The sequence below is a fragment of the Panulirus ornatus genome, chromosome 8, assembly GCF_036320965.1.
Source record: "Panulirus ornatus isolate Po-2019 chromosome 8, ASM3632096v1, whole genome shotgun sequence".
NCBI lineage: Eukaryota > Metazoa > Arthropoda > Malacostraca > Decapoda > Palinuridae > Panulirus > Panulirus ornatus.
The window spans coordinates 46351810-46378785 of NC_092231.1; the positions used below are offsets into that span (position 1 = coordinate 46351810).

The 26976-nt window shown below is 43.0% G+C and overlaps 1 protein-coding gene across 1 annotated transcript in view; it reads left to right on the top strand.

The window, feature by feature from the left end:
• The window catches only part of LOC139749712 (cell adhesion molecule 2-like), a 62304-nt gene that overhangs the window by 12313 nt on the left and 23015 nt on the right, over positions 1-26976 (top strand). Inside the window, exons 3-5 of the mRNA XM_071663866.1 lie at positions 2670-2803; positions 8817-8900; positions 11849-11996. Of these exons, the coding sequence (XP_071519967.1) occupies positions 2670-2803; positions 8817-8900; positions 11849-11996 (366 nt within the window). The remainder of the gene's footprint in view (positions 1-2669; positions 2804-8816; positions 8901-11848; positions 11997-26976) is intronic.

The window sequence follows — 26976 nt, forward strand, 5'->3', positions numbered from 1 at the left end:
CGCACCAGTAAGGTCAAGTGCTTTCCCGTCATGCTCAAGGGTCGTGCCGTCATGCTCAAGGGTCGTCCCGTCATGCTCAAGGGTCGTCCCGTCATGCTCAAGGGTCGTACCGTCATGCTCAAGGGTCGTGCCGTCATGCTCAAGGTTTTTCAAGGGTTGTAGCGTCCTTGTCAGTGGTAGTGGAGTCGTACTAAAGATGTAGAGTGTGTAGCATCTGGGACGACTTATCACGTCTCTTATAGTCACTCTCAGTTATACTGGAAATGCTATTATGGTTGTGGCTTAGTAGCTGGCGGACTAGAAAGGCAGGGACATGGCTTCGATTCCTCTCTGTTATGTGTCTCTCGATCATAAGTTATACGGAAAACTGACCCAGATATGGGCCAGGGAAAAGTTAGACGGCACTCCTGAACACCAGAAAAAGAAAAAGACGAGAAAGAATGAAAAGAGAAATGTGTGAGTGTGTGTGTGTGTGTGTGTGTGTGTGTGTGTGTGTGTGTGTTGTGTGTGTGTATAGGCATGTATACATTTGTGCGTGTAAACTTTTTCTCTAAATAGATTCCTTTGTGTGTGATTGCTTTACCTGTGTGTATGTATATATATGTGTGGTCATGTTTACCATGTATACTTTTACGTCGGTGTCTGTTTTTACTAGTATAATGTGCATACAAACAGCAGCTATGTATACCATGTGTATTTCAGCGTCTATCTGGCAGCAGGAACACACACGGTCTATCTCTATCAACTCCTGGATCATAAAAGTAACAGAATATGTTCATTAGTTTCATGTTGTCAGAAGGAAGGATTCACCTCATCACACTTGATCATATCAAGAAGAATCCATCATTTAATACGAATCAAAGAAAAATATTCTGGTTGCATTGCTCTCTGTACTGGTTCATGAACAATGAGTTGGATAGGTCTCTGTATTATCATTAAGACTCATTATCTTCAACAATTAATGATCATAATTTACAGTCGACATGACCTTTAATACAATGGCAAACACAGTAGATCAATTATGAGTGTCAAAAATATAAGGAACATTTCATGCCAGTTTTGTTATGATAATCTTCGTCTATCATGCCATGATAATTCTCACACAACTCTATATTAACCTTCAGGATAATTTCTTAGATAGATAGGATAATTTCTATATTAACCTTCAGGCTTGTTTAGATATGATGATTTCTATATTAACCTTCAGGCTTGTTTAGATATGATGATTTCTATATTAACCTTCAGGCTTGTTTAGATATGATGATTTCTATATTAACCTTCAGGCTTGTTTAGATATGATGATTTCTATATTAACCTTCAGGCTTGTTTAGATAGGATGATTTCTATATTAACCTTCAGGCTTGTTTAGATAGGATGATTTCTATATCAACCTTCAGGCTTGTTTAGATAGGATGATTTCTATATTAACCTTCAGGCTTGTTTAGATAGGATGATTTCTATAAGTGTCTGGCGATGATATTCTTATACCCGTTTAACAGTGATAATAATCTATATGCGTATCTAGCTGTGATAACATTTAAGAAGAGATCATATCATTTATATCCCATAGACAACTGGTATCACCATCTTATCTTAAAGATAACTCTTACTCTCAAGAGTTAACTATTATATTCACTAGTCTGATAAGGTAACTGTTACGTCTCTCACGTCTGTATCATAACTGTTGCTTCTACAACACCAACAGAATAACTATAACTTTACCACTTACTTCAAGATGACAATACATTTTCCAGAAGATAACTTTTGACCCCCTTAAGAATGCCCCTCCCGCATTCATCAAGATAACTGAATATTATATCAAGAAACAGAATATATGGAGAAACTCTTCTCTCAGAGAAGATGACTATAGCTTTTTAATCCTATTTACGTGATTAAGATTACCCTCCTCTCACCCCCCAAGATAACTGACTGCTGCACCTAATATCCTTCTCCCTCAACCAACAAAAGAACAGTTAACCTTCGAACATGATCCACATGATAGATATCATGCCACTTAGGCTAACATCAAGCTGACTGTCATTTATCTCTCAAACAGTCAAAACTTAGATTCCCAGGAGAAACGATAACTGATACTTTTCTTACAGATAATGATTTATCTTCCTCTAAAACCAGTGATAACTGTTCCTTTTCTCCCACTACAGAAGGAACTCTAATCATCCCCTGAGCTATGGATAACTGTCGATACATTAGAAGAAACTGTTATCATACTTTTAGGCCAGGAGCAAATGTTATCTTTCCCGGTTAAGTAGAGCGAACGGTTATCTCTCCCAAGACCAGAGCTAAATGTTATCTTCCTCCAGACCAGAGCTAAATGTTATCTTCCCCCAGACCAGAGCTAACTGTTATCTTCCCCCAGACCAGAGCTAACTGTTATCTTTCCCCAGACCAGAGCTAACTGTTATCTTCCTCCAGACCAGAGCTAACTATTATCTTCCCACAGACCAGAGGAAACTGTTATCTTCCCCCAGACCAGAGCTAACTATTATCTTCCCACAGACCAGAGGAAACTGTTATCTTCCCCCAGACCAGAGCTAACTGTTATCTTCCCACAGACCAGAGGAAACTGTTGTCTTTCCGGATAGAATAGAGCTGAGAGTTATCTTGCCCCGACAGAGCGGAACTAACCCTCATATCTGTGTGTCTGACAGAGTTGCCAGAGAGAGGCCCCACCATCCATGGGGGACGGAGCCACTACCGTGTGGGGGACACGGCCCGCCTCAACTGCACCTCCTCCAAGAGCAAACCTGCCGCCCAGCTCACCTGGTTCATCAACGGACAGAAGGTGAGATGCGCCTCTCCACACCCACATCCACGCCCTCATCCACACCAACACAAACACCCACACCCACGCCCTCACCCACACCCACGTCCACACCCACACCCATACCCACGCCCACACCCACACCCACGTCCACACCCACACCTACTTAGCCTTTACTTTATTCATTCATCATTAACTTTATTCCTCATCTTTAATGTTTATCGTACTCGTTTATCATCCATGGTTACCATCATACTTGAAATAAATCTCTTACTGTTTTGTGACGAAGTTATAGATTTGCGTTTTTTATCGATTTCATTTATCGTTTTTGTTAATCGTTTGTCCATTTTCATTTGTAGTAATGACTGACAAATGTATTCAGAGGATGAAAAGGTTAATTACTTAATGAACCAAAAGCTTCTACTGTACAATACATGAGCTTCAGGTGTAAGAGGCAAAGATACGACTCACCCGTTTCATCCACGAGGATCGTAATCATATTTTCTCTTTATATATTATTTTATAGATCGGTAAATAATCTAATCTAACTTCCAGATTTTATCATTTTTCATATCTGAGTAAGTAGTTCCTCATGATTTAAACTCAGGTGTCAAAACACATCTTCAAGTGACCTTTCAGATTCGTACCGACTCATGTAAATCACTAACATATTAACCCCAGGAAAGTTATTAACTTCAACTTTCTACCCAGCACCATGACAAGTATATGATTTACAGTCAGAGCCCGTGGGCTTCACCACACTGTCTTTCTCCCTGTGCGGAGACTTGCAAATAATTTATAGCCAGACACCACAAAGTTCATCACATCCGCCCTGCTCCAGGGCGCTCACCCTGTAAATAATTCAGCCGTTGATCTGAGGGAGGCAAGAGCCGGGTAATGTGCTGTGCTATTGGCAATACTGGAGGAACCGCTCTGAACATCAAAATACTCAGGTAGGTCGTGGATGGTCCTGTGTGGTGCGTCACAGCTGAGGAGGAGAAGAAGAAGAAGAAGAAGAAGAAGAAGAAGAAGAAGAAGGAAGAACAAGGGAATGAAGAAAAGAAAGAAAAGGTGAAGATATCAAAGAAAGTTAGAGCAAAAAAAGAGAAAAAGAAAAAAAAGACGGCAAATAGAAATGAAAATGGTTCAGACGAAAACAAGAAACGAGTGAGGAAGGTTGGAGCTACAAACATGAATTTGAAAAAAAGTAAAAATAGTAGACAAAAAAAATATAAAAACAAATTGAAAATCGAATGCAACAATAATTTAGAAACCATTAAGTACATAGAGACGGTACCATGGATCACCTACCTGGAAAGACCATGAAAACTTGCCAAAATTGCAAAGGATTTTATGCAGCAAATTATTGATTGTTCTTAGTCCAACCGTTTACCTGCGAAGGCGTTGTCACACGTCTCCTAAATAATCCACGAACCCATAATTGGTCAAACTGACGAAATGATAACCTTTTGAATTATGTAACCGTCTGAGGGGTTCAATACTCTCCAAACAGTGGAACCTGGTGTGACCAGAAGTGAAGGTTAATCTGTTCCTATAATGTAATGGTTACAATACTACCCCGGGAACCACCGGTACGCCAAATGATAGATCAGCAGCCATTACTGCAGTGTGGTGTGGTTGTTATCGTTGCTCATGTACGGTCCCGCCTGGATTCAAATCCCTGGCGAGGTAGTCATGCCACCACCGCCGACCCACCTCTTCATCCTCTCCTCGACGCTGGTCGATAAATGGGAACCTGGCGTGTGTGTGTGTGTGTGTGTGTGTGTGTGTGTGTGTGTGTGCGCGTGTGTGTGTGTGTGTGTGTGTGTGTGTGTGTGTGTGTGCGCGTGTGTGTGTGTGTGTGTGTGTGTGTGTGTACATGCATAAGGGTAAAGACATAGTGCATATGCATAAGGTTAAGAGAAGTGGAACGAGTGTAAAACTCTTTCCTCATATTACACAAATAGGAATCACACACACACACACACACACACACACACACACACACACACACACACACACACACACACACACACACAGGAAACAGTTAGAAAGAGTTGAAAAGGGAATACTGAATCATTCTGGGCTCCTCTTACACTACTCATCAAGGGGCCCGCATCTCACTGAATCCGTCCTCCGTCTCCCACCAACCCCGGCAGTGTGGCAATATGCCGCTGACATACTCCCATCACAGAGAACCCCCGACGTCCCTCCACCACGGACCGTAGTGAGTCACCACAATCGAACTGCTCCAGCCAGAGCTCGTACAGACAGATATAAGAACAGTCATGCACTTACCTTCGTGAAACTCATAAACAATTCATGAGCATGTGCATAATCAAGCCAGTAAATTGTATAAACAATAGCATTTACCCTGTAAACATCTTTGTATAATACCACCATGAATATCTAGCCATACCTCACTTACGTGTTTATCTTGATCTTAGTCTTTCTTATGATTAGTTAACCAGTTACTATCATAACCTCCCGGTCTTGTGATAATACCTCAGCTCTGTGTGTGACGAATGATTATCTCATTCCAATACTTCGTTATCAATTCATTTGTTTATTCAAACAACACCATTATCAACATATAAGTTCATCATCATTATCATCATGCCAATACATCGTTATCAATTCATTTGTTTATTCAAACAACACCATTATCAACATATAAGTTCATCATCATTATCATCATGCCAATATATCGTTATCAATTCATTTGTTTATTCAAACAACACCATTATCAACATATAAGTTCACCATCACTATCATCATTCCAATACATTGTTATCAATTTATTTGTTTATTCAAACAACACCATTATCAACATATAAGTTCATCATCATTATCATCATCATCATCGTTATCATTAATGATTTTCATTGTAGTAAAAGTATATTTTGATGTGTAACATGTAAGGTCTCTCGATGTTGGTCTGGTATTCCCATTCTTACTCTTTTCATCATATAATACAGACGCTTAATAACTTTCATCAAGGAATGAACCAACTCTTCTCAAGGCGTCAAGAACAGAAATTATAAACAAAACAGTTTGTGTTGTAGATGATATTTCATGCAAGGCAGCGGTAAGGAAAATGCACCATTCTTTTTTTAATGTTGAAGGCTCCAGTCACGGATAAAAGTCCACATCAAGGCCTGGCCTCAGTTGAAATATGATGAGAATTATGGAAGGGAAAAAGATAAAACAAGGGAAAGTATTAGCGAGATTTGGAAGAAGTGAAAGACCTGTCTTTAAAAATGCACCAGGTCATAGTTATTGGGAAATACATGAGAAGGTAGAGAGTTCCAAAGATTCGATGTGTAGGGAAAGAAGCAGGTATCAAAACGGCCTACCCTTAAGTTGCCGATGGCCACACAATAATCATGTGACGAAGCAGATTGCCGTGTATTGCGTGGTCTAGCGAATGGTAGGGGTAAACAAGCAGCCAGCTCTAGGGAGCTGCCTGGAGCCTGGGTTGCCAGCTTCCCAGTGGGTCCTACCCGGAGCCTGGGTTGCCTGCTCTCTCTCTCTCTCTCTCTCCCCCCAGTGGGTCCTGCCTGGAGGTGGGTTATCCCAGCAGAGAAGGATGACCTAGAGACAAGTGTCATGGTTATCGTTATGAGTCTGCCCCACGGGGAGTGACCAATCACCGAGAGTGGTGCGAATCCCGGCTCCGTAGTAATGAGATGCTGCCTGCACTGGTCCCTGGGTAAATTATTAATGGATATCACAGTTTGTATATATAAAGAGAGAGGTTAGAGTCCAATCGTCATCTGGTCCGTGGCATTCATGAAGAGCGAGCTATTCTCGTCCTGATTCATTCATTACTGTCAGGTAATATACTTATATTGAAGGTTTGAAGAACGTCGAATTTAATAACATAATTGAATGTATGTGTTATCATGTACGTACATATGTATCATTTTATTTGGATTATTCATCCATCTCTTGACCCAAGATGCTCGTCTATGTGGCTCCTGCAATGACCAGGATGCTGGCCTAGTTATCTGGCGATGCTACTGGTAAAGAAATGTATTGGTGATGTGTTTGTGTTTTTTGTAGTGTGAGCGCAGGGGCCTGAGATGTATATGTTCAGCGCCTTCAATATGGAACTTGCTTCTTGAGCGTGACAGGTCTTGTCATGCCTTCAGCCAGCGATAGTGATGCTGGGGAGATGGATGGCATCCAGGACGCAGACGAACATGTCACTCGTATATTTCTGGGGAAAGTAGTCTCAGATGGATGTATGTCCGTCGGAGAAGAGTTTAACTATGGCTTGGTGGGACAGTCGTTGAGCGTTCAACGAATCATTATGATGTTTGTAAGTTTGTCAGTGTTGTGTCTGTTTGGTGTGAAGGAATCTGGAAATGCAGGCAGGTCGCAGAAGTGTGAGACAAGGGTAGACGTTTTATTTGTATTTGGGGTTCAGTGGATGGTTGGGAAGAGGTTTGGGTGGGAAGGGTCGAATGATATTACAAAGAAATACCGAGTTTGTTGAGGTGAGGTTGTACTGGGAGTGTTCTTCTTTCTTTGTGTGTATGTTGAAGGTTTGTGAGTGAGAGAGGATTAAAGTACGTATCATCGTGTATACTACACCTGACTTGTTCTCATTCAGAAAGGTTCTAAGAGTAATTTTTTGGTATTCCTTTAACTTTGTTCTGCTTATAACGTTTGCTTCACCGATGCCACCTTGAATAACCAACATTCATAAGCACCTAAAATGTTCCGCAGCTTTTGTTGTCTCATTTTCCATAGTATTGTCACACTCTCTCTGTTCATCTTACTCAGATCCTCCAGAAGACCATAACAGTGAACGACGAACACTCAAGTGTGATGACTCCTACTGCGATACTACCCTTCCCTGACGTACTTCAAAATCCTACCCCACTAAACACTATGGCTACCATTTCCCTCTTGAAAAATACCTGCTTTCATTTCAGCAACTCTTTAAAGTATTCATCAATCCCAAGAGCTAAAACTTTCCACTTTACAGCTGGAGATTTACAGAACTAGTACTCATTTTCTTCCTATGTAATATCTTTGCCACAAACTTAATGTGTAAAATTCTCTAACTTTTCTAAACCTATCTTGATTCCTCATACATAATTGGCTCAGTAATCACGTTCCTCACACTACTGCTTCACAGTCCAGCCTACATCTTCTCTCTCATGGTCCTCTCACAGTTCTACTACCTACACCATGTCCCATAGCTCCACCATAAACCTGGCCTCAGCGGAATACGCACGCAAAAGCTCCTCTCTCTCTCTCTCTCTCTCTCTCTCTCTCTCTCTCTCTCTCTCTCTCTCTCTCTCTCTCTCTCTCTCTCTCTCTCTCTCTCTCTCTCTCTCTCTCTCTCTATCACAAAACACACACATGTAGAAACATGGCCACATCAGAAAACGTAATGTTTTTCCTGGCTGTAGTTAGTGCTACAGTAAGAGCAATAGAAATACTGACTGTAGAATAAAGAGAAGAAAATATAGCGAGACAGTTAGTTAGTTAGTTAGTTAGTTAGCCAAACCAAGAGCAGAAACTTAAACGAATAAAGAAAACTCTCCACCCGAGGGAGACCTAACTGCCGAAGTTGGCGGGAAACAGAGAAGAGCAGGAAGGGCGACCTGATTAAATAAGAGGGTGGAAGGCAGGGCAGGAGAGAGAGAGAGAGAGAGAGAGAGAGAGAGAGAGAGAGAGAGAGAGAGAGAGAGAGAGAGAGAGAGAGAGAGAGAGAGAGAGAGAGAGAGAGAGTGTGTGTGTGTATCTACCTATATATCCCTACCTACCATGGGATTCTGCCAAAACCTATCATTAACAACCAAACTTACAGGCAAAGCACCATAATACTTCTATGATCATAGTTATGTATATATATATATATATATATATATATATATATATATATATATATATATATATATATATATATATATATATATATATATATATATATATATATATATATATATTTTCTTCTCTGTGTCTACATATTAATGTGTGCAATCACGACCATTAACACAGTCTCTCCTCCCCACAGGCCACGTCACCTCACCTCGTGGAGTACTATCCCTGGGTTCACCGGGACGGCCTGGAGAGCAGGCGGCTCGGCCTATCCTTTACGGTGAGTTCATCCTCAGGTGGGAAGTGTCCATGTGAGATCTTATCCTCTGTTGGGTGTGGCTTCCCTGGTAGATCACCGTCTAAGTTGGTGCCATCCTGTTGAACTCTAGTGCTGGATGATGCTGCCCCTGCCAGTCCTCATCCAGGAAAGGCCGATGGAACCATAGTTAGTCCCTGGGCTTTCTAGGATAGTAGAGCTTCGCTACTTCCCTACACCATCCTTGTGTATCCTGTTACTATCATGGTAAACCTTGGCACACTTGCCTAGACTCACCTTGTGAGGCTGGCGCCACTGAAGCAGAGCATAGTAAACATTAAGACAGTAAGGTAAGTAACATTATCTTGAGACTGCTTCACAGCAACGTGTAACTGATGCATGACTAATGCTATGCAAGCTTAAACTCTCATGAAACTTTCTCAGTCATGAAAAATGGATATAGATCAATATCTAACTTACAAGAAGAGGATGAGGAAAAAATTATATTTCTAACTATTTCAATCACTTAAAAAAGAGTTGCCATAAATGACCTTACTAACGAGTCGATATAACTAACGAGACGAACTGATTAACGAGACGAACTGATTAACAAGACGACCTGACTAATGAAACGATCTGATTAACGAGACGACCCTGATTAAAGAGACAATCTTAAGAACAAGACAACATGATCAACGAGACGACCTGATTAACGAGACAACCTCATTAATGAGATGACGTCTTTAATTAACGAGACGACCTAAGTAGCTAATGTGTGGTAAAGCATTGTCTCCGTAACGACTCAGTTAAACACTGAGATGACTTGCAGATGTCAACCTCTGAAGCTCGACGGTCCGGCATTTGAACACACCAGTAGCAGTCATCGGTATGAAGGCCTGATCTTCGACCTCATCCTTAAGGGTCAAGTCACAGGCCAAGCCATCATACCCAAGGATCGTATCGTCTTGTTTGAGGTCGTATCGTCGTGCTCGAGGGCCGTATAGTCGTTTTCAAGGGTCATCCCTCGTGTTTCCAGGGATGTATATATTGATGACTTGAGTAACACTGTAGTTGATGCCAAGATTCCATTTCAAAAGATCAGAATTTTTCACCTTTAATTTAAATCGTCGAATTGCGTTATCTTGAGCTTGAACACCATCTTAACTTACCAACATGCCAGATGGTTGACCAATACACAGCAGTAGAAAGGATTATTTACTTGATTTACCGGTCGATCAAGTGAGCCAGACGCACAGGTGTATACCTACCTGTCAGGAACCTGAGAGCTTCACAGGTAAGAGCTTGACATTGTCTTGCTCCGGCCTCTCTCATCTCTCTCCTGGAAAGTGGACAGGTTGGTGGCAGCAGAGGAATCCAGGCAGAATTATGACTGGATTCATAGTGGGTTCATAGCTCTGGTCCACACAAACCCACTCATAGAATCAAGTGATGACGATGACCCCTGACACGACGATATGCAAGTTTTGTATGTTTTATCATAAATACGATAAGAAACCCCGCTGAAAATGTATACTTGCAGGCAAGAGCAGTGAGATGTAGGAACAGCAGGTTACCAGATAGAGATGCTGGTGGCGTCGGACAATGAAGGGAACACATTTATTAAGCGATGTTTGTGGTCTCTGTCAGTAGCCATAATTAATCAGCTACACAGCGCAGAGATCCATCTCTCATCCTCTGTCTCTGGATCAGTTGCCGTTAACAATATGATAAATGAGTAAATCTCTTTATGGACCTGTCAGCAAGATGACTGTCACAAAGACAGCAGTCAGTCTGTCTTGATGTATAATCTATCCACGACATGATGACCACACATCAGTTGAATACTGGAGTACCCTGACCCCCATAGATCGGCTGATCTACTTGCCCCGTACTGCCTCTCCATGGACCAGGTCAGGCTCACACAGCGGGTAGCAACTCCTCATCTGTCCTGAGCCACAGCCTCATGAGCCACTCGCTCTATTGAACCTTTCCTCTGCTTTGTCCTCGGGGTCGTTTATCTAACCAGATTAATCTTACACTATCATGAACTACAGTGTTAATACGACTGTTATCAAGTCAGTAATATTAGAATTACCAAAACAATCAATCTGAAGATTGGGATCCTTAATATGTCACTACACTAATTTGTTTCAACAAAAATAGTGATCAACAAGAATATAGAAATAGAAAACGGTTCAGTTTTGCCTCTTTCTTTGGACTTATCTTTAAGATAAGATCAATCTCTAGTAACTGATTGGTTGATGAATCATATCTTTCTAACTAATGTAACTTTTTTTTTAGACAAAATGCTATGCGTAATATTGATGTTCTCACGAATATCTACAATCGCTGGGAAGTGATTCCATGTATACCTGGGTGATACTTCTCTACGACCGTCGCCTATCATATAATACATAGACCCGGATCTCAGCGGCAAACACTGTACGTACAGTCATGCTAACTCACACGTGTTGAAACACATCTTCCTGGCAGCAGATGAGTTCAGTAATCTGGTGAACAAACTGTAGCCAGATAATGCATCACACACGTGATGTGCCCAACATAATCAGCCAAGCCTCACTCAATACACACACCATAACTAGGAATGTGTACGAAAACTTCACGTACTGCACTACAGATTCACCATAAAGTAACTTTTTTCTATACGTAACTTCACATTATCTAAGAGACCTCAAATAGGCTAAGAAAAATTTGTACTGAAGAGTAAGATCCTAGTTGGTATATAGAATATTTAATGTAAATAATGAATAAGATACTTTATACATCACCAAACATTACACCTTCACAGATATTCATGTTATAATGATATCATCACTACAATAACATGTTGCATCATGATGATGAACGATATAGAGAAATCATGAAATTAATTCACTTTGATAAATCTTTCTCACAAGATTACTTGTAAAAGTCGGTGGATCAAGTAGTAATGAGAGGTTGTCTATCTACAGGTGGATAAGTCACACTTTTTGAAGGGTGAGCTGGTCCTCAAATGCCAGGCCGTAGTGGCTGCCATCTACACGGCCGTCAAAGAAGAAGACGCCACCATCTTCGAGGGTGAGCCAGTCATACTCGAGCAGAGGGAACACCTTATCCACGGTAAGTGAAGAAACAGAGGGACATCATACTGACCTGGGAGTACCTCCAACACCTTCCAGTGAGGCAGGAGTAGGTAACGAGAGAGAGAGAGAGAGAGAGAGAGAGAGAGAGAGAGAGAGAGAGAGAGAGAGAGAGAGAGAGAGAGAGAGAGAGAGAGAGATGGTTACGAAGAAAGAGTCGTGTGAGTTGCCTGTTGTTAGGTGCGGTTTGTGAATGAAGAAAAAGATAGCAACATTAGAGGCGATTATAAATTAAGATGCCACAACAGAAAACGTGAGACCCAACAGAAAACGTGAGCCTAAACCATCACACCAACATTTTTCTTCTAAGCTGTACATTGTACACCCGTACATTAGGCCTGTACATCAGACAGGTTATAACATCACATGGCTTGCCTTCGTTTGTGGTGTGTCTTCACTAAAGCCACCAATATAACACTGTATTCTGAAAATCCAGAAAATCAACAGTGTGTGTTATCCCCTCATGTCTGTCTTCTGGCTCCTGGATGGCGTCACTTCTCCAGACGATTTACGGCATCTCTCCTGAGTTCTTCCCATTACACGATATATTTCCCTTCTCCGGATGTCTCTCCTCCAGGTGATCTGTACAACACTCAAGAGATCACTTTACTACCCCTCCCCCCCCTTGGGAGAGACCCCCCCGCCCCACCTCTCAGCTCATCAAACACTCGTGATGATACAGTTAGCTTCCCTAACTTCCCACACCCAGCCTGCTTAACATCCACGTCCACTAACTTCCCTTTCCTCACATCGAACGTTTTCGATCTTGATGAACTCGAACTCCCTCGAAGTGCTTCATGCATCATGCAAGTACACACACACACACACACACACACACACACACACACACACACACGATGAGCGATGAAACTGTGAACGTGGACAAAATACAGAAGTTGGTTTTGTTCCACGAGAGAAGAGAAAGTTCAAGAGAGGAGTCTTCATGAGTGCTGAACTCCCTCCCCGCAGTCTAGGGTGCTTAAAACTCCGTGCTAGATTTCCTAATCTGCCTTTCAATTTCTCTAGAATTCCTATTTGGATGCCCTGAAACTCTTCTCATTGGTTCGTAATTTATCTTCCCGGTCCTTCCTCCAAGCTTATATTTATCTCTCTCAATCAACTCACATTAGCCACCCTCAAATTCCCATTTAGATGCCCCTCAAAGCTCCCGTAATTCAACTGAAATATCCCTGGCTAATTTACTGTCACTGAGTTGCTCCCCGGCTGCAGCTGCCCCTCACCTGCCGTGCCGTCACCAGGGAACAACTTGACTCCTTCCATAAGTTGTAATTTTCTGCTGTATCAACGATCTGGCCATACACGTCTCTGCCTACATAAACAAAATGAAGGCTCATCACTCCTACAGACAGTCTGATGTGATCTCTCTCTCTCTCTCTCTCTCTCTCTCTCTCTCTCTCTCTCTCTCTCTCTCTCTCTCTCTCTCTCTCTCTCTCTCTCTCTCTCTCTCTCTGACTCATATCCAGTCATCTCCTCTCCTTAAGAGCCACTAACATTCCCTGGTTTATTAACCCCTACTTCCCCTACGGTTATTCACTTCGTCCCCTTCGTCCAGACAACATTCATTTTCATCTTCAATTTGGACCCCCTTACCATTTTCTTCTCTCACAAGTAACTCATTCATCTCATTTTCCTCAGGGTTGAGATCACCCTCTTGCCTTAGCACTTCCAGTCAGCCAGTCTCGTCTCTTAGTACTTCGCCAAATAATGTTCACATCTTTATCATTAGTCTTACAACCACCTCAGCTTCGGTACCATACTCAGTTGTAGGAATCTCCCTCTCCTCTCCCCCTCTCTCCTCTCTCTTCTCTTCTCCTCTCTTTCTCTCCTTCCATTTTACCGTCATCTGTACATGCCTCGCCTTATCCACTCATAATTCTGCTGACCTCGAGTGTGCACATCAGATTATCTCCTGATGGCTGCCAGTAAAACAGTAAGATAAAGAATTCTTATCTCCCATGTCCTTTGATTTTATCACTGTAGACCAACATCTATTGTATTTCCCTTGTCTGTCTACAGTCCTACAGTCACATACACGACACACTACAGTCCTACAGTTGCATAAACAACACTACACAGTAACATATACAGTGCTTCGACAGTCTGGGCACAGTACAACAACAGAGAACAGCCACCAGCCACAGGATTCGGTATGTTGTCCTGCTTTTCACTATACACTGTTTAGTGTACTTCAGACTGATGCTGTTGATGACCCAGAGATCCTGTTCTTCAGGCTGCACACTTCCTTGTACAACGATTTTCTGAGCATTTTATATTCATGTTTAGTATGCTTATCTCTACCATGCATAGCTTACATTTGTGGACATCATCTTTATTTTTCATATATTTTTCGCCATTTTTCTGACCACTCTGTTAATTCAAGATCTCTTTGAATTATTTCATTTATAGTTCTACTTCCTGATTATGTATTGTCTCCAGATCAGTTCTAAACCATTTAGGTACATTATAGAAAGAATAGGACAAAGGGTAGATCCCTGTGGCACTCCACTAGTCATGTTCAGCCAGACGGAGTTATTATCATTCAAGACTACAAGTTGCTCTCTGTCGGTGAGTCACTCCTTAGTCGACGTATTTAGGTCGTCTCCTATGCCATGCAGTTTGAATTTACATATTCTCTGGTGTGGTATTTTATCGAATACCTTTTGAAAATCTAAATTGTTTGTGACTGAAGGTATTTTTGAGTCGTATTTCGGGGTATTTGCTCTCCTTCCTTTTATAGCCTAACATAAGGATCAGTGTATCGACCGTCACTCTGGTGCATCCCACACTGGACCTTGCTTTGTTATCACTTCATCAGACATTCTAATGAGGGGTCACTCGGGTGGGGTCACTGGGGTCACTAGGGTCTTAGAGGAAACACTACATAAACCTAAACAAGTTTTACAAAGATTATGGGTATCACTAACAGTAATATTGACTTGATGTCATTTATTGAACTAGAACTAACATATATTAGCGGTCAGTTGTTGAACTAGAACTAACATAGATTACGTTGTCAATTGTTGAACTAGAACTGATATTCAATCCGAACTTCAGCAGAGAACAACCTGAGACAAATCAGTTCTTAAGGACATCAGGAAATCATCATTGCCAGTATCAGATTATATCAAACAAACTTTTACCATTGATAGATGATTCATTATTGAGTGGTGAATCTTTTCAACATTTCTACCTTCCTTGAAAGACATTATGATCAGTTCAGTCTTGTGAAGACGGTGTTGAGGCTTCAAGCGATATCAAATGGAGCTGTTTATACCTACTTCATCATGTGGACCTACTCCATCTTGACCCAAGTTTCTACCAAAGTCACACAAGATTTATGTCTCTTTTGCGTCGACACTGAAGAATCTTTGTCTCAGATATCTTAGTTAAGTTTTCATTAGTTTCAACGAACATGTGACAATATGATATATATATATATATATATATATATATATATATATATATATATATATATATATATATATATATATATATTTATCTACTATACTTTGTCGCTGTCTCCCGCGTTAGCGAGGTAGCACAGGGAAACAGACGAAAGAATGGCCCAACCCACCCACATGCTCATGTATATACATACACGTCCACACACGCACATATACATACCTATATATCTCAACGTATACATATATATACACACTCACACATATATACATATATACACATGTACGTAATTCATACTGTCTGCCCTTATTCATTTCCGTCGCCACCCCACCACACATGAAATGAAAACCTCCTCCACCCGCATGTGCGCGAGGCAGCACTAGGAAAAGACAACAAAGGCCACATTCGTTCACACTCAGTCTCTGTCATGTATAATGCACCGAAACCACAGCTCCCTTTCCACATCCAGGTTTCACAGAACTTATTCATGGTTTACCCCAGACGCTTCAAATGCTCTGGTTCAGTCTATTGACAGCATGTCAACCCCGGTATACCACATCATTCCTATTCACTCTATTCTTTGCACGCCTTTCACCCTCCTGCATGTTCAGGCCCCGATCACTCAAAATCTTTTTCACTCCATCTTTCCACCTCCAATTAGGTCTCCCACTTCTCCTCGTTCCCTCCACCCACCTCTGACACAAATATCCTCTTTGTCAGTCTTTCCTCATTTATTTACTCCATGTGACCAAACCATTTCAAAACAGCCTTTTCTGCTCTCTCAATCACACTCTTTTTATTACCACACATCTCTCTTACCCTATTATTACTTACTCGATCAAACCACCTCACACCACATGTTGTCCTCAAACATCTCATTTCCAGCATATTCACCCTCCGCACAACTCTATCTATAGCCCACGCCTCGAAACCACATAACTTTTTGGAACCGCTATTCCTTCAAACATACCTATCTTTGCTTTCCAAAATAATGTTCTCGAGTTCCTTTTTGGAACCGCTATTCCTTCAAACATACCTATCTTTGCTTTCCAAAATAATGTTCTCGAGTTCCACACATTCTTCAACGCTCTGAAAACTTTCGCCCCCTCCCCCACCCTATGATTCACTTCTGCTTCCATGGTTCCATCCGCTGCCAAATCAACTCCCAGTTATCTAAAGCGCTTCACTTCCTCCAGTTTTTCTCCATTCAAACTTACCTCCCAATTGACTTGTCCCTCCCTACTGTACCTAATTGCCTTTCTCTTATTCACATTTACTCTCAGCTTTCTTCTTTTACACACTTTACCAAACTCAGTCACCAGCTTCTGCAGTTTCTCACCCGAATCAGCCATCAGCGCTGTATCATCAGCGAACAACTCACTTCCCAAGCTCTTTCATCCACAACAGACTGCATACGTGCCCCTCTCTCCAAAACTCATGCATTCACCTCCCAACAACCCCATCCATAAACAAATTAAGCCATGGAGACATCACGCACCCTTGCCGCAAACCAACATTCACTGAGAACCAATCCCTTTCCTCTCTTCCTACACGTACACATGCCCTACATCCTCGATAAAAACTTTTCACTGCTTCTAACAACTTGCCTTCCACACCATATATTCTTAATACCTTCCACAGAGCATCTCTATGAACTCTATCATATGCCTTCTCCAGATCCATAAATGCTACATGCAAATCCATTTGCTTTTCTAAGTATTTCTTACATACATTTTTCAAAGCAAAGATCTGATCCACACATCCTCTGCCAATTCTAAAACCACACATATATATATATATATATATATATATATATATATATATATATATATATATATATATATATATATATATATATATATATATATATATTCTTACACAAGGTGTCTCGTATTATGATACTGATGAGTCTGGTCGTTTTATGATGTTCAGTCCCACGCGGCAGCAGTTCATATAATTCTCTTGGCAGCGGATGAACTTCGCTCGCCATAATGGAGTCTTGTGTTTGCTGAAGATTACCTGAAGACTGAAGGACAAGAGAGAGCTTTACAGGCCCTGTGGTCACGGGACCATCTCTCTCTCAGAACTTAATCTGATAAGCGGTAAGAGTCGTGACCATGGAGGTACGAGTCGTGGCCATGGAGGTACGAGCCGTGACCATGGAGGTACGAGCCGTGACCATGGGGGTACGATTCGTGACCATGGAGGTACGAATCGCGACCATGGAGGTACGAGTCGTGACCATGGAGGTACGAGCCGTGACCATGGAGGTACGATTCGTGACCATGGAGGTACGAGTCATGACCATGGAGGTACGAGTCGTGACCATGGAGGTGCGAACCGTGACCATGGAGGTACGAGTCGTGACCATAGGAGGTACGAGTCGTGACCATGGAGGTACGAGTACGCGACCAATTGAGGTAAGAGTCATGACATGGAAGTACAGTCGTGACCATGTAGTACGAGTCGCGACCATGAGGTACGAGTCATGACCATGGGGGAACGAGTCGTGACCATTGGAGGTCGAGTCGTGACCATGGAGGTACTAGCCGTGACCATGGAGTACGACGCCGTGACCAAGGAGGTACGAGTCGTGACCATGGAGGTACGAGTCTTGACCATGGTGACCATGGAGGTACGAGTCGTGACCATGGAGGTACGAGCCGTGACCATGGAGGTACGAGCCGTGACCATGGAGGTACGAGTCGTGACCATGGAGGTACGAGTCTTGACCATGGAGGTACGAGTCGTGACCATGGAGGTACGAGTCGCGACCATGGAGGTACGAGTCATGACCATGGAGGTACGAGTCGTGACCATGGAGGTACGAGTCATGACCATGGAGGTACGAGTCGTGACCATGGAGGTACGAGTCGTGACCATGGAGGTACGAGTCGTGACCATAGAGGTACGAGCCGTGACCATGGAGGTACGAGCCGTGACCATGGAGGTACGATTCGTGACCATGGAGGTACGAGTCGCGACCATGGAGGTACGAGTCGTGACCATGGAGGTACGAGCCGTGACCATGGAGGTACGATTCGTGACCAAGGAGGTACGAGTCGCGACCATGGAGGTACGAGTCATGACCATGGAGGTACGAGTCGTGACCATGGAGGTACGAGTCGCGACCATGGAGGTACGAGTCGCGACCATGAAGGTACGAATCGTGACCATGGAGGTGCGAGTCGTGACCATGGAGGTGCGAGTCGTGACCATGGAGGTACGAGTCATGGCCATGGAGGTACGAGTCATGACCATGGAGGTACGAGCCGTGACCATGGAGGTACGAGTCGTGACCATGGAGGTACGAGTCGTGACCATGGAGGTACGAGCCGTGACCATGGAGGTACGAGTCGTGACCATGGAGGTACGAGTCGTGACCATGGAGGTACGAGTCGCGACCATGGAGGTACGAGCCGTGACTATGGAGGTACGAGTCGTGACAATGGACACGGACGATAAAAACTCGACCCGTGCCAGCCAGCCAGCCTACGGCAGTTGGCCACGAGGCAAACACCAGTAGCACTAACGATATTGAACCACCGGACCTTTACTCTGGAAAACCTACACAAACACCTGGACAACAACAGGTGGCCAGGACAGCCCAGCCTTGGGTCAGGCCCTTACAAGGCCAGGTCGAAGACTAGGTCATCATACATAAGGTTTGTGCCACCGTGCTCAGGAATTGTACCGTCATGCCCTAGGGGCGTACCGTCATGCTCAAGGACTGATAAGTTATGCTTTATTTATAATTTTTTCACCGATAATCTTAACTTATCTATTCATCGTAAGAGTATGTTTGCCAAACGCAAAGTGAGGCCCTCCAATATCGGCCATTAAATCGGAAAGCAAAACGCACAACAAGGTATTTACTTTTGTCCTTGATACGAAAATTCAGTGAATATATACCGAAGAAGATAATATTTAACCGTTGCAAGTGTGAGTGTGACGATGTTACAGAAGTATGTCGTGTAAGAACAGCTGCTCCAGCCGACAGCACAGCAACATAGAGCAAAGTACAGACGACTGTATCTTACCCACGAGCAAGGGAAATATACATCATTCAATTCTCTTTAGGTGCCCTAACCCTCCAGCTGACCCAACATCGTTGCTTTTGTACTATTATTACATTAGGAGCGTGGCGTCCGGCCCTATACCGTGTCTCGCACGTTTTTGAGGGATGTTTTGGTACAAATTGGATTTTTCGCTTCCCTAAAACCCTCTCGGAAGAGGTTTAATCCCTTCCCCTTTCCCTAGGATTTTCCCCGAGGATGGTTCCGGGGGCCTGGCCATTGTACACGGCGTCCCGAAGGATGCACGCTATCTGGCTGTGTCCCTTATCATGACGAGGCCACATTTATCGTTACCAGCCACACTGCTCCGACAACCCAACGACCATATTGGTCGCCCCCACAGATGAGCCGGCGGTATGGTGGAGGGGGGTACGGATAGTGGGGCTGGGCGGGTGGTGTAAGATGGGACAAGGGGTTAGAGGTGGCTGTGGGGAAAGACGGGGACGGGATGCGAGAGGAAGACAAAATGTGTTGTTAAAGGTAAAGGATCGTGAGGTGGACCAGGGAAGCAAATGAAGTAGTGGAGTAGAACAAAGACAGAACACAGGAAGGACAGATAACAGAGGACCTGAGGTTCTATCATTTTATCATATGACCTAAGAATCCTTTCTCAGTTTCAAGATTGTGCTACAGTCCGTAGCATGGACAAGATGGAGAAGCGAAAATTTGTTTGGCCAGACTGTGCTGTTTTGTTTGATCAACTGACGAAGATACAGCCTCTCCAAAGGTAATTCTTCGCTTGAGGTGCAGCGAGTAAGTGGAGTCAGGCAACAATCCTAATGGTCTATGACGAGTTATCTGCTGACGGACAAATATTTTATCCTGGTCTCATTATCTGTCCAGAAAAGACATGGTAGTAAAGCAAAGATCTACCCCACCTACCACTCCCTCGGCTTATAAACCGACGGGAAAATAAGTATACAGAATAGCATGAGGTACCATTGTTTATAGTAGAGGATGAATAGCAAATTAATTTTGATTTGATTACAGTCACTATATACTCAGGGGAAGAAGGAACATAGATACTCCTCTGTAAAGCAGAAAAGAAATTGAAATACGTGAACATTATATTATTATTCTTATCTATTTATTTATCCATTACACTTGGCCGCTGTCTCCCGCGTTAGCGAGGTAGTGCAAGGAAACAGACGAAAGAATGGCCAACCCACCCACATACACAGGTATATACATACACGTCCACACACGCACATATGCAAACCTATACATTTCAACGTATACATATATAGACATATCAGACATATACATACATACATATGTACATAATCCATACTTGCTGCCTTTATTCATTCCCGTCGCCATCTTGCCACACATGAATTGACAAACCCTTCCCCCCCGCATGCGCGCGAGGTAGCGCTGGGAAAAGACAACAAAAGCTACATTCATTCACACTCACTCTCTAGCTGTCATGTATAGTGCACCGAAACCACAGCTCCCTTTCCACATCCAGGCACCAAAAAACTTTCCATGGTTTACCCCAGATGCTTCACATGCCCTGGTTCAATCCATTGACAGCACGTCGACGCCGGTATACCACAATGTTCCAATTCACTCTATTCCTTGCACGCCTTTCACCCTCCTGCATGTTCAGGCTCCTATCGCTCACAATCTTGTTTACTCCATCTTTCCACCTCCAATTTGGTCTTCCACTTCTCGTTCCCTCCACCTCTGACACATATATCCTCTTGGTCAATCTTTCTTCACTCATTCTCTCCATGTGACCAAACCATTTCAAAACACCCTCTTCTGCTTTCTCAATCACACTCATTCTATTACCACACATCTTTCTTACCCTTTCATTACTTATTCGATCAAACTACCTCACACCACATATTGTCCTGAAACATCTCATTTCCAACACATCCACTCTCCTCCGCACAACTATAGCCTACGCCTCGCAACCATATAACATTGTTGGAACCACTATTCCTTCAAGCATACCCACTTTTGCATACCGAGATAATATTCTCACCTTCAACACATTTTTCAACGCTCCCAGAACTTTCGCCCCCTCCCCCACTGGGACTCACTTCCGCTTCCATGGTTCCATCCGCTGCCAAATCCACTCCCAGATATCTAAAACACTTCACTTCCTCCAATTTTTCTCCATTCAAACTTACCTCCCAACTGACTTGTCCCTCAACCCTACTGTATCTAATAACCTTGCTCTTATTCACATTTAATCCCAGCTTTCTTCTTTCACACACTTTACCAAACTCAGTCACCAGCTTCTGCAGTTTCTCACCCGAGTCAGCCACCAGCGCTGTATTATCAGCGAACAACAACTGATTCACTTCCCAAGCCCTCTCATCCACAACAGACTGCATACCTGCCCCTCTCTCCAAAACTCTTGCATTCGCCTCCCTAACAACCCCATCCATAAAAAAATTAAACAACTATGGAGGCCTCAGGCATCACTGCCGCAAACGAACATTCACTAAGAACCAATCACTTTCCTCTCCTCCTACTCGTACACATGCCTTACATTCTCGATAAAAACTTTTCACTGCCTCTAGAAACATGCCTCCCACACCATATATTCTTAATACCTTCCATAGAGCATCTCTATCAACTCTATCATATGACTTCTCCAGATCCATAAATGCTACATACAAATCTATTTGCTTTTCTAAGTATTTCTCACATACATTCTTCAAAGCAAACACCTGATCCATACATCCTCTACCACTTCTGAAACCAAACTGCTCTTCCCCAGCCTGATGCTCTGTACATGCTTTCACCCTCTCAATCAATACCCTCCCATGTAATTTCCTAGGAATACTCAACAAACTTACTCCTCTGTAATTTGAGCACTCACCTTTATCTCCTTTGCCTTTGTGCAATGGCACTATGCAAGCATTCCACCAATCCTCAGGCACCTCACAATGAGTCATACATACATTAAATATCCTTACCAACTAGTCAGCAACACAGTCATCCCCCTTTTAATAAATTCCCCTGCAGTACCATCCAAACCCGCTGCCTTGCCGGCTTTCATCTTCCGCAAAGCTTTTACTACCTTGTCTCTGTTTACCAAATCATTCTCCCTAACTCTCTCACTTTGCACACCACCTAATCACCTAACATATTCAACAAACCTTCAAAATACTCACTCCATCTCCTTCTCACATCACCACCACTTGTTATTACCTCCTCATTAGCTCCCCACCGGTGTTCTAATTTGTTCTGTTGTCTTGCGCACTTTATTTACTTCCTTCCACAATATCTTTTTACTTTCCCTAAAATCTAATGATACTCTTTCATCCCAACTCTCACTTGCCCTTTTTTTTTTCACCTCTTGCACCTTTGTCTTGACCTCCTGCCTATTTCTTTTATACATCTCCCAGTCATTTGCACTATTTCCTTCCAAAGCTCGTCCAAATGCCTTTCTTCTCTTTCACTAATAATCTGACTTCTTCATCCCACCACTCACTACCTTTTCTAATCTGCCTACCTCCCACGCTTCTCATGCCTCAAGCATCTTTTGCGCAAGCCATCACTGCTTCCCTAAATACATCCCATTCCTCCCCTACTCCCCGTATGTCCTTTGCTCTCACCTTTTTCCATTCTGCACTCAGTCTCTCCTGGTACTTCCTCACACAAGAGTCCTTCCCAAGCTCACTTACTCTCACCACTCTCTTCACCCCAATATTCTCTTTTTCCTGAAAACCTCTACAAATCTTCACCTTTGCCTCCACAAGATAATGATCAGACATCCCTCCAGTTGCACCTCTTGGGAGATTTACATGCAAACGGCTCTCTTTCACACGCCTATCAATCAACACGAAATCCAATAACGCTCTCTGGCCGTCTCTACTACTCACATACGTATACTTATGTATATCTCTCTTTTAAACCAGGTATTATCAATCACCAGTACAAGCTCTTCACCATTTCCGTTTACAACACTGAACACCCCATGTACACCAATTATTCCCCCAGCTGCCACATTACTCACCTTTGTAATCAAATCACCCATCACTATAACCCGGTCTCGTGCATCAAAACTACTAACACACTCACCCAGCTGCTCCCAAAACGCTTGCCTCTCATGATCTTTCTTCTCATGCCCTGGTGCATAGACATCAATAATCACCCATCTCTCTCCATCCACTTTCAGTTTTACCCATATCAATCCAGAGTTTACTTTCTTACACTCTATCACATACTCCCACCACTCCTGTTTCAGGAGTAGTGCTACTCCTTCCCTTGCTCTTGTCCTCTCACCAACCCCTGACTTTACTCCCAAAACATTCCCAAACCACTCTTGCCCCTTACCCTTGAGCTTCGTATCACTCAGAGCCAAAACATGCAGGTTCCTTTCCTGAAACATACTATCTCTCCTTTTTTCTCATCTTGGTTACATCCATACACCCCAATCAGAGCCTTCGAGGAGGATGAACACTCCCCGTGTGACTCCTTCCTCTGTTTCCCATTTTAGAAAGTTAAAATACAAGGAGGGGAGGGTTCCCAGCCTCCCGCTCCCGTCCCCTTTAGTCGCCTTCTACGACACGTGAGGAATGCGTGGTAAGTATTCTTTCTCCCCTATCCCCAGGGATAATTGTTATTCTTAAACAGGCTTATTCACTAAATATTGTCATTAAGGCATTTGAATATCCGTATCCTCAAGACGACAGCCTCTGATGTTGGCTTATGTTGGGGTTCTATAACTAACTGATGAAGAAAGTTTGCCCACGTTTCTATTACGTATATGTTTACTTCAACATCACATTGTTAAGTCTGGTCACTGTACATGTCCTACTGCAGCTTGGAGACGAGGGCTTTCTAGAGGCAGGAGGTGCTGCTACAGAGAATGATGTAGCAGCTTTTTCCCATGCGCATGTATATGTGTGTGTGTGTGTGTATGTGTGTGTGTGTGTGTGTGTGTGTGTGTGTGTGTGTGTGCGCGTAAGGCAAACTCCCCTCCTTTGATCAGCCGGATCATCATCGACTATCATAGCAATATCGGGTATAATGGTTTATTCTAATGGTTCATTACCATGGTTAATCATAAAGGTTCATTACTCTGGTTCATTATACTGGTTCTTCACTATGGTTTACTATCCTGGTTCATTGTCATTGTCACCATTAGCTTCCCCAGTACAGCGTTAGTACGACCCTTGAACACGACGATACGACTCTTACGTATGATTGCTGGTCTTTGATTTCATCCTGAAGGGACAGGTCAAGGGCCAGATCTCCAAACCCAAAGACCTTGATGTCGTGCTCAAGGGTCGTACCATCGTACCTCTGGGACGTGCTTAAGGGATGAGTCGTCTTGCTCAAGGGTCGTACCGTCATATGAAAGGATCGGACTGTCGTGTTTCTGAGGTCTTGCTCAAGGATCGGACCGTCATGTGAGAGAGTCGGGCCGTCGTGTTCCAGTGACCTCGCCAGATCGAACACTTGCTGACAGCAATTACCGCACACAACCCAGCTGGTCTTACCCTGAGTGACGGGGTCTATTTGTCCGTGTCGAGTAATCTTCATTAATGCCATCCACCTTGGGAGGGTTCGACCAGAGTGATACAGTCGTTTCCATGGTGAAGTTGGCCACTCACTGGTTACCCCAATGGTTTCCTGAGCAAGCATCGGACCCTCTCAGTCAAGACGCTCTTATGAAGAAACTGACCAGGCTGTGGGCAAAGCCCAATTAGTATCTACCAGGCGAGCCTCGGCCATTGCCCGGGCACTGTCGACCAGGCTGTGGCCACTGTCCAGGTAGTGTCGACTAGGTTGTGCAGGTGTCTCGACCAGGCTGTAGCCACTTCCCAGGCTGTGTCGAACAGGCTGTGGCCACTGGCTAGGTAGCGCAGACCATCGTAGTAGTGTTGGCGGGTAGCCCCCAGTTCCCCTGGTAACAGCAGGATGTAATGGCTGTCATATTGATCTGTAGTAACAGTTAACGTCGCTAAATTATTCACACTAGTCGTCATACATTACTCAGCCTCTGTTCTGCCACAACCAATATCGAACACTTGATTACAAACTCAATCACCCGAGAACTTTTTCTCTACGCGCAATTATACAAAATTACAACCAAGACAATATTATACGTATGGCAACATGATAACACGATGGTGATTTGTAGGTTGTTGGGGAAGGTGACTGATCAAGATGAGGGAAATAACTTCAAGTAAAATTGTGGAAAGGATTAGCTGCTAACACAGAAAAAAATAGCTTTAGAGAAGGCAACAGGAGAAGAGGCTTAGTGTCTTATAGACAGTCCAATGCTCATTGTCTGGACTGGTCATTGTTTAGACTGGTCATTGTCTGGACTGGTCATTAGATACCCGCTATGCATCTAGTATATATACACTCGACAAAATAGGCTTCAGTAAAGTTTAAAGGAACGTAATGTTGACACATTTTGTTCTCATTCATATTAACTATCTATAACAATTTTCTAGATATTGTCTAATTGTGTAATCAGCATAGGACACCCAAGAATGCTCTTTTAGTTTATCGTAGATTAAGAATATATAACTTTAATCCTAGCTTTATTAGACATCTATGTACAATCAAAGGGATGTATCAGATAGCACGAAAGAAAAATGCATTTCAACCATCCGAATGACTAGGTAAGTAGGCGACAAAGCAGAGGCAAAAGCATACTTTAGTCGGATATATATCAGCTGAAAAGATAAGATAAATCATGGAGACAAAATGATAAAAAAAGATATCAGCGAGGCTGATTTATCTGAACCCGACAAATGTTTTATAGAGTCGTCTTCTGGGAACACAAACGTTATAGCCAGAGAAAGAGACCTCATGAAGCTCCAAAACTGAGCCTTCCCAGTAGAATTTTTCACTGGATGACATGAAGACGATGTTATGTAGGAATCACTGGTACACTGCCAGCAGCTGCTTGCTGTGTCGCTACACCTAACACGTCTCGAAATAGTCTCGTCTTATTCCCGGGTGTGAATCAATCTGATATTGAAGTGCGTTATGATAAAATCTGCAACAATACCAGTGTTAGACCCCATGAGAGCATGACCTTTGAGCATGAGTGTAAGACCCTTGAGTACAATGGCACAACTAATAGATATGATGGTCTAACCTTTGACCTGAATGTTATGGTGAGGTTAAAGGACAGGCCATCATGCCCAAAGGTCATAACGTTGGAAACAAGGGGCTAATCTCAGGAAGAATCGAGTCCAAAGTACATCATGAGCTTAAAGTACGGACTACACATTACATCATGAGCTTAAAGTACGGACTACACATTACATCATGAGCTTAAAGTACGGACTACACATTACATCATGAGCTTAAAGTACGGACTACACATTACATCATGAGCTTAAGGTACAGACTACACATTACATCATGAGCTTAAAGTACGGACTACACATTACATCATGAGCTTAAGGTACAGACTACACATTACAAGTACATCATGAGCTTAAGGTACAGACTACACATTACATCATGAGCTTA